The sequence below is a fragment of the Sardina pilchardus genome, chromosome 12 (genome assembly GCF_963854185.1).
Source record: "Sardina pilchardus chromosome 12, fSarPil1.1, whole genome shotgun sequence".
In the NCBI taxonomy this organism is placed as follows: domain Eukaryota; kingdom Metazoa; phylum Chordata; class Actinopteri; order Clupeiformes; family Clupeidae; genus Sardina; species Sardina pilchardus.
In genome coordinates, this window is record NC_085005.1 from 21702683 (window position 1) to 21712682 (window position 10000).

Consider the following 10000-nt stretch of genomic DNA (forward strand, 5'->3'; position numbering starts at 1 on the left):
ACACACACACACACACGCACACACGCACGCACGCACGCACGCACGCAAGCAAGCACGCACGCACGCACGCACACATAAACACACATATACACACACACACGCACACACGCACACACACACACACACACACACACACATACAGAGAGACACACACAGACACACACACATATACACGCACACACGCACACACACACACACACACACAACCTCTGATATGGTCTGGCTTGGCCAAAGGATGACATGGCACCATGCCAAGCCATACACAGGGTGCCCGCTACTCAACACCCCCCCCCCCCACACACACACCTCCTCCTCTAGGGTGGACGAGTGCCCAGCCCTAGAGAGCACCCTCTGATCTCAGTTTAAGCGCCCGCTCTTGTGGCAGCGCTCCAGAGAGTGGGCAGTGTCCAGCCAAAGCACCAGGTAAGTGGCCAGAAATATGCCCGAGAAGAGGCCTTTTAAAAACGCAGCGTTAATGAGTGACTCCGCGCTCTGCCAAGACCTGGAGAGAGGAGCGCTCAGAAGTCTCCGGCTGGAGGCAGAAGGTGAGTGATATTTTTGCAATTTGTACGTCTGCACTTGATCAGCCTGGAGGGGGGAAGCAACATTTCTTTTGAAAATCACTTAGTTTGAAGTTTGCGTTGGCTCGTGAAATGATAATTTAACATAATCAAAAGAGTGTAAAATGCCACGAAATTGAAACGGGGGAGATAACGCCGGGAAAAAAAAACTGGCTAGATGAGGCTCGGCGCACGCGAGGAGTTTTGCGTCACAGACACGATCCCGCAAACAGCTTCCCCTCCGTGTTTTCCCTTTCACGGCAGACGAGCCGAGCGGCGCGGAGCTTTAGCGGAGAGCTTTGGCAAGGTGATGCCAGCCAACGTTTACGCCCGACTGCCGGCTGCCTGGGCGCACAGGAACGGCGGGGGGAGGAAAAGACGGAAGACGATGGTGAACAGCTGCGGAGAAGTGCGAGAGGGTGAGAAGAGGCACGGCGATTATCCCCGAAAATGTCACGTTTGCTGCGCGGCACACCGGCTATAAGACGCCCTCCCGCAGGGAACTGTGGGTAAAGAGGGCCGGATTTAGCGGATAATCAGGAAGTGGAGGAGACTGGGGTTCCCCAGGGGCACCTTTTGGCAGCGGCTGCCACGTCCAGATGGTGAAGATGGCGGAATGTTCCAGGATGAAGGGAGGGAGAAGAGGGATGAGGAAAAAAGGCATGTGTGTGTGTTTGAAGGTGTGTGTGTGTGTGTGTGTGTGTGTGTGTGTGTGTGTGTGTGTGTGTGGGTGGGTGTCTGTGTGTCCGTGTGTGCGTGCGTGAATGTGTGTGTGTGTGAATGTGTGTGTGTGTGCGTGCGTGTGTCTGTGCATGTGTGTGTGTGAATGTGTGTGTGTGTGTGTGTGTGCGCATGTGTGTGTCTGTGTCTGTGCATGTGTCTGTGTGTGTGTGTGTGTGTGTGTCTGCAAATCTGTGGAGTGTTAGTACACTAGTGGAGATGTAACATCTCAGAACACCTCCTGCTGAGGACAGCAAGTGGTGACAACACAGACAGATCGGCTTCAAAGAGCCAGTTTGTATGTGTGTGTGTGTGTGTGTGTGTGTGTGTGTGTGTGTGTGTGTGTGTGTGTGTGTACAGTATGTGTGTGTATTTGTAAGAAATGAGAGTGACAGAGACCAACCCCATTGCATGGATTGAGCTGTGAGGACACCCTGTTGCGTGGATTGAGGGATTGAACAGTGAGCATGTGTGCATTTCTCTGTCAATGTGTGTGTATGTATGCGTGTGAATGTGTGCGTGTGCGTGTGTGTGTGTGTGTGTGTGTGTGTGTGTGTGTGTATATTTATGGAGGACTCTGTTCAAACACTCTTAAGTCTCACTCTATAGCCTTTGATCTCGGTCATTGAGAATAGGATACAAATAAGAAGCGTGTTTATTTGTACCCTTGAACCTGTAAAAACATAATAGATTGCTGAACAGCTTTGATCTACTGGATTATTCAGATACTGTATGCAATTCTGAATGAAGCTGAATGTGAAGTGGAATCAAATACAGTACATAAAATGTGTGTGTGTGTGTGTGTGTGTGTGTGTGTGTGTGTGTGTGTGTGTAGACTCTGTTGCATGGATTGAACTGTGGGTATTTGTGTATTTGTGTGTGTGTGTATGCAAATGACCGTTTATGATGTCAACTGCAGGGTTGCAGTCTCTCTTAGAGACCGCTAGCAGAGACACTTACAGTATATATGAGGAGACACTGCACTGAAAATATCGCCCATTGAAAAGCATGGGGTAACTTCGTAACGCGAAAGATGGCGGTTGTTTACACCGGTTTGCACATGTCCCGCCTCTTCCAGTGCCGTTGCTCCAATCATTTGGCCGATTCTTGGCGGTCACTCTTTTTGAAAGCTGCGTCGTGAAGAATAGAGCATGCACAGTCCAAAATTACCAGTAAGAAAAAGGCTTTTTAAGCGTTAATTTGATACAAAACCACCAAACCTTTTCAGCGATTTTAGTCTGATTTTCATCGTGATTTCAAACATGTGATTTTTATTGTCTCATACAGCTCGGAACATGGACATCCAGCTCTCTCCCCATTCATTTAGATAGAGCCTGGTCTTGTTCCGGTCAAAGTCGCTGCCCGACCCCATGGCCAATATGGCTGCCGAGTGACGTGACTTGCTTTAAAAAGACTTTGCATGACACGGCTAGCCTGCTAAGCTAATGCCTGTGTGAGGCTGCTCTTCGCGGGTGGCCTGAGAAAACCCGTCGGGATGTCAGTCAGGTGGGCAGTGCCAGCTAGGCTGATGGAACCTGCTGCCAGCTCTGCCCGCTGGCACCTGCGGGTCGGACCGGGCCTCTGACGGATCGCTCTTGACGGGCGCGGCTGGGCTTCGCCCGCCCTGTCCTTCGCCCGCCCTGTCCTGCCTGCAGCTGTGACTCACCTTCAGCTCCGGGCAAACAGCCGCAGGGGTTCGTAGACCGCCCCCGCGTTACAGGCACACTCACTCACACTGCCAGATGTGTCATACCCACACACACACACACGCAAACACACACACACACACACACACACACACACACACGGCCAAGGACTTCTCGATCACATTTCGCCTCAAGTGCTATGTATGCAAACAGACATAGATCTTCCTACAAATCCTTTCATTTCCCGGCTTTACAAATGCAGATTTTTCACACAGACATGAGCACTGGTGGAAAATCATTCCTTTCCATTCCAAAGATATCGTACCAATGGTATGACGGGAGGATCTCCGTCTCACAGAGGCAATTTGTACCTTAAGATGAAAGAACATATTGTCTTACGTGTGGAGTTTCATAAGTGGTGTATGGAGGAGGAAGGGCTACATCCATCAAGAACAGTCCGTGTTTCTGGTGAAGGGTTGATATGTGAGCTAAACAGCCAATCAAATGACACATCCCTTGTGTATTCATGAACCAACATGTTGATTGGCTGGAATTAGCCATTCATTTTGTATACCATTTATATACCCAGGGCTTGGCCTGCACACTGTAGCTTATGTTTCCCTGTAGCGTCCATTGCAATTATATATCCACTATACAGTGCCTATAGAAAGTTATCATACCCTTTTGAACATTATGTTGTGGGGATGTTTCTTTTCAGCGGGAACTGGGCAATTGGTCAGGATAGAAGGGAAAATGGATGCTGCCAAGTACACCCACATTCTTAAGGAAAACCTGCGTCCCTCTCCTAGACAGCTGAGGATGGGGAGGTCATTCGCCTTCCAACACGACAATAATCCTAAACATACTGCCAAAAGAACAAAGCAGTGGCTTAAGGATAGGATGGTGAATATCCTTGAGTGGCAAAGTCAGAGCCCTGACTTAAATCCTATAGAAAATATGTGGATTGACTTGAAGATAGCAGTCCATCGCCATTCCCTACAGATTTTGACTAAAGTTTAACATTTCTGTACGGAAAATTGGGCAAATATTCCCCTATCTAGGTGTGCAAAGCTATAATAGAGACATATCCAAACAGATTGATGGCTGTAATGAAAGCAAAAGGGAGCATTACAAAGTATTAAGTCAGGGGTATGATGACTTTTCCAACCCTGTTATTCTAGTTTTTAATTTTTTATTAATTTTCAGAACTGTTTACTTTTTTTTCATTATTTTGATGTTGTACAGCTAAATTTGTTAATAAAACTGGAAAAGATTTTTTTTTAAATGGGTTTTGATTTCAGGCTGTAAGACAAAAAAAGTAACTATTTCAAAAGGGTATGATGACTTTCTATAGGCACTGTATATCCTCAAGTATCATTTAGAAGTATAAAACAAGAGAAAATGTGTCAATGATGTGGGCATATGTTTGTGTTTTTCATTGTATTGCAACTCATTTTGTAGTAAGTAACTAAAGTGCACAGCTGGAATTAAGAGACCGCTGCATTGCCAAAGCTGTGCTCAGGGTGATTTAGAGCTGAGAACAGGTAGATCAAGAGATTTATGCTTACAGCTCGCACTGGAGCACCTGGGAGTTGAGCCCAGTTTGATGTTTCTACAGCCATACTTAGCTCGGTAAGATGCGAAGAAGAAACTCTATATGGGTTACTGTTATGATTATCAATTCCCAGCAAGGGAAAACAGTTGTCTTAAGTAACAAATCAAAGTGCTTTGTAGCGCAAAACATGAAAACAAAAGCCACACACTTAATGCACCTAAAGCATCAAAGTGGTTACAAGGAAAGCGCTTATATAAGCTTATGATAACATAATTACTGGGGTTGGCTATAATGCCATGACCTTATGTATTGTGCAAATGCAGTCTGGAGGAAGAACAATCCACATGGGTTAAACGTAAATAAGTGCAAAATGGTAAACGAGCAGCGCTCCTTTTGTCTGATTAACCTTATCACTTAATGTTCACTCAAGCAAGGATGTGGGTGTTAAGTTAGCACAAACAGCATGCATGTACAGTATTTCAACATCTTCCACCACATTTACAATGTGGCCTAGCAGCTACAAGAACTTACACGCCGTTTGAATATACGGAAATACACGAAACCCCTCGGACTGAGCGAGACTTGTAAGTAAACGCATGTCAAGGCCATAAGGCAGAAGTGTATGTGTGACAGACGCAATTGCTGGAACAATATTATGACATCAACCACGTCTGTTGAGAACAGTGTGTTTGTGTTTGTACGGAGCAAATGCTCCTGGCAATATGGTCGAGCCTAGAACATCAATACACACAAGCTCTCACTGATCTACATGGTAATAATACAAACCTAATAAATGACCCGGGGATTGAGCTTGTGATTGACTAGTTAACTGCACAATTGATCATCTGAGAGGTCTATCAATAGATTAAATTCATGTCTGCTGACCCACAGCCGAGAGTCAATGGAACGAAAAAGGCTGAATGGTTCACTGGGCCATGATCGGGTCCACAGGTTTCACATGATTGATAGGAATTTTGGAGAGAGAATGTCGTAAATGTGGAAACTTTATGTCACAGAAAAAAATTAATAATTACAAAAATATGTGATGTGTTCGTTTAACCATACTGTACCTTTTGGAGACAGAATGCCCTAAACTTTATTATTTATTTGCCTGAAAATAAAACAAAGTGCAATGTGCTTTTGTTAGTTTAAAAATAATATTTCACCTCACAATATGTTGGCAGCTACAGTGATGACGACTGCCTGGCTGGGAAGCTGATTATGAAAGGGGCCGACTAACTAGTTGAACGGCTGATTGAATGGCTGATTGATTGGTTGATTGACCAATCAGAGTGCGGATCGATCGTAGCCTCCCCCGTCCTGTCCTTACCGGTGACGTTGAAGACGCATCTCCCGGCGCCGGCCTCGTTGATGATCTCGCAGACGTACTCGCCGTAGTTCTCCCGGGCCAGCGCGCGGATGGTGTACTCCGTCTCGTCCCGCGAGTCGAAGTGGCCCGCCTGCAGCTGCTTGGCGCCCAGGCGCCACTCGTAGCGCAGGACCCGCGACGGGTGCGCCCGCAGGACCCGGCAGCTCATGGCCACCGTGCGGCCCAGGCCCTGACGGATCTCCATGTGAGTCGGCTCCACCGTCGGGGGGTCTGAGGGAGAGGAGGAGGAGGAGGAGGAGGAGGAAGAGGAGGAGGTCAGAGAGAGGGATGTCATCAGGAGACAAGTGGGTTTCCAGAATGTACTGTACAAGACACACACACACATATATATATATTATGCATACAGACACAGTGACAGTGTCGGAAAGCAGACAGACACACATACATGTACACAGACACACACAGATACAGACACACAGACACACAGATACACACACACAGACACACACACACATACACACACAAACACAAACAAGCAAAATCGCCCAAACCCAATCACACTCTCTCACAATAGTATGACAAAACAAAATTTCATGACTTTCCCAAAATGTTCAATGAATTTAATGAAATCAAGCCTGGAAAATGGGATTCAACAATTCCATGACTTTTTCCCTGTGGGAACCCTGCAAGCTTACACAGCTGGATCAATAACACAACTGCTTGAACACACACACACACACACACACACACACACACACACACACAGTCAGTCTCAAGTGTTCATGCATAACCTGTGCATTTACCTTGGCTGAAAGGGTGTACAAGGAAATGCAACACATTCCAGCTCAAATGTGCTTGTGTGTGTGTGTGTGTGTGTGTGTGTGTGTGTGTGTGTGTGTGTGTATGTGTGTGTGTGTGTGTGTGTGTGTGTGTGTGTGTGTGTGTGTGTGTGTGTGTGTGTGTGTGTGTGTGTGTGTGTGTGTGTGCGTGTGTGCGTGTGTGTGTCTGTGTGTGTGTGTGTGTGTGTGTGTGTGTGTGTGTGTGTGTCTGTGTGTGTGTGTGTGTCTGTGTGTGTGTGTCTGTGTGTGTGTTCCAGTGAGTGAGTGAGACCAACGCCAGTGAAGTGTTGAAATGTATGACACATGGTGTGATGAGGCAAACATCACATGGACTCCGGCCGTGAGCACGTGCAGAACACCTTTCATCTTACAGCCGAGAGCAAACAATGAAATCATCCTCTTTTCCACACAGCCTTGAGATGCGCTCGCAAAGCAACATTTAAATTCACATCAAACAGTCAGTGCAGCATGCAAGCCAACACACGCACGCACACACACGTACACACGCACGCACACACGCACGCACGCACGCACGCACGCACGCACGCACGCACGCACGCACGCACGCACGCACACACACACACACACACACACGCGCACGCACACACGCGCACACACGCACACACGCACACACAAGCACACACACACACACACACGCACACACACACACACTGGCACACACACACTGGCACACACACACACACCAAACCCAGTGGCGGATACTGGTCTTTGAAACATGGGCCAAACAATAGCCATCATAAAATGACTGCTTTAGCATTAGGCTACTACATTGTTCTTTGAGGGCTAAAGTTAACCAGATCCCCCAAACCCTGTTTGGTCTTACTGAGAGTTTTAAGACATGGCCAAGTCAGCTATAACCACAGTACTTCCAGACAGGTCCAGGGGAGTTGAAAAGACTCGTTATTTGATAGCCTTTTGCCTGGATTTCTCTGTGACTTTTGAACTTACAGTGATATTCAAGGCATTAATCTACTTTGCTATAATCTGAGCCTCACTCTTTGATGTAAATAAGACCATCGCTTCACTTAAAAAAAATACATATATACAGTATATAATATATATATACAAATTGGTAAACAATATCAGCTTTTTCTGGCTGCCACTTCACAGTGCACTGATTTCCCCTTCTAAACAACCACTAAATAAGAACAATATATTTTTAAATCCGCAACTGAAACTCTACAACTCTTTCTTTATAGCAGTCTAGGTTATGTAGACACGGACTGTATTGACGGCAAATAAATGACAAAGAGCAGCTGCTTCCCTCTCGTCTTTACCCTCTAACACTCTGAAAAAAGCCTAGACTGAACTTGTTCAAATTCTTCGATCCAGACATCGAGACGCTGTGAAGGTTCAGCCACTTTGACAGTTCCTGCAATAGCTACACAAAAGCCCAGCATCCTGTTCAGCCCATCGCACCATTTACTCCCAGACCGGCTGAGAAACAACATTTTTGAAGCATTTATCCAATAAACATTAGTGTCAATGCACAAAAAAGCATCTATTCTGAAGAGCCATTGGAGTCCATTCAAGTCCAAGAGCAGCTGCCACACACACACACACACACACACACACACACACACACACACACACACACACACACACACACACACAGTTTGAAATCGAGTGTGCCTGCTCCTGTGTAATTACAGATGACAGTTTAACCATGAAAATACTCAAAACACTGAGTTACGTTGAGAAAGAGAGAGAGAGAGAGAGAAACATACTCTCTTATTACAGTAAACATCTACTTATTACAGTTGTCTACAGTTACTAACAATGAAAACAGACAATGAAACCTTAACACACAAAAATTGCTTGGCAACAGTAAGTAGCTTCTTCACCGGCGGGATTAGAGTTGCGTGGCAGGCGCCATGTTTTGATGTCTGAGGCCCTGGCTGAGTGGCACTCCATTAAATTGGGGTAAGTGCAGTTTGCCGCTCCACAACACAGAAAAAGGTCAAAATGTGTCTCAAAAAGGACAAACAGGAAAAAGCTGTTGGGTAACTTGACACACACACACACACACACACACACACACACACACACACACACACACACACACACACACACACAGTGAAGTGCTAGAGTTGTACATGAGGAACCGGAACAGCTTCATCCTTGACAGACACAGGCCCGTGTTGCCGTTCCCCACTGAATGGGCCATGTTCCCTCAGTGTCTCTCCTGAAAGCTCAGGTACATTGCCTTTCATTACGGCGTGTTCTTGGCAAATACAAGGCTCGTCGTCTGATCTTTTAAATCCGACCTAGACAGACCAAAATCAGACATGTCTGATTTCAACAGCAGGCGAGGGGCTTTGGAGCTCCTTAAAAAAAAAAAAAAAAAGTTTTATTTAATTCAACAGCAGGCGCGCTGCGGCAAGACCATATACCTGCTGGGTGAGTTGGTTAAGCCAGCCTTGAGTCTTTAGCTTTTGTACTGTTGAACGGTGCCATCAACGATTTTGGATATCACATCCGTTGCTATTTGAACACCAGCTAAACACCAGAGAGCAAACTCACCACTCGCCTCCTTAAACTCCCCTTGTTTGGGGGACAGACTTGTTCCTCTTTTCTTTTTTTTTTACATTGTACAGTACTTCTAGAATGGAGAGCTAGCAAATTGTAAAAATATTTTTTGCAGAATGTGACAAAAAGCAGCACTGGTAAAAAAGAACTTAGAATCAGTGATTTTTCCGTTAAATCATATTTATATTCGGTGTTTGTCATTCAGTGGAGACCCATTCTAGCAATACAATGGAAGAATTCATCCATTGAGCCTTGACTGTCAGTTTTACACTAAGGTGGTACCCAGGTGCACTGAATACCCAAAGAAAGACCCTGTTCCTATCCGCAACAACATCATTGCATATCTTAGTTGTCAGTTACAGTAGGCAGTGACAGAGAAGCCATTCTTTGCATTATAATTCAGTGTAAAATCAAGATGAGTCTGAAGCCGTTATTTCGAAAGAAAACTCTAGAATGGCAACAAATAGGGTCTATTTGTGGATGATAAGGCACATTTTTGTTAAGGGCCAAAATTACCTCAGTTGGTGCAGTTTTGAGTAAGACCGGAATGTGTATTTACTGGCTTTGGGGGCAACTTTGCTACATAACAATATTTTCCTTTTTCAAGCCATTTTAGCCATTTGGCTAAACAAAATACAATTTACTGTAGCATCTATCTTATCTCTACAGACAAACTAAACACTGTTTTGGTAATTTCCAAAAATAAACCCTTGTTTTTTGTTAAACCGGTGATTCCCTTTAAGTTAAGGTAAAAGAACATTATAGCGTTGCTTTAAACAACAGAGAGAAAAACTGAATCC

At 45.5% G+C, this 10000-nt stretch overlaps 1 protein-coding gene across 1 annotated transcript in view; it reads right to left on the reverse strand.

Annotated features, from left to right (window-relative positions):
• The window catches only part of LOC134097393 (MAM domain-containing glycosylphosphatidylinositol anchor protein 2-like), a 197724-nt gene that overhangs the window by 37091 nt on the left and 150633 nt on the right, over positions 1-10000 (reverse strand). Inside the window, exon 9 of the mRNA XM_062550274.1 lies at positions 5812-6081. Within this exon, the coding sequence (XP_062406258.1) occupies positions 5812-6081 (270 nt within the window). The remainder of the gene's footprint in view (positions 1-5811; positions 6082-10000) is intronic.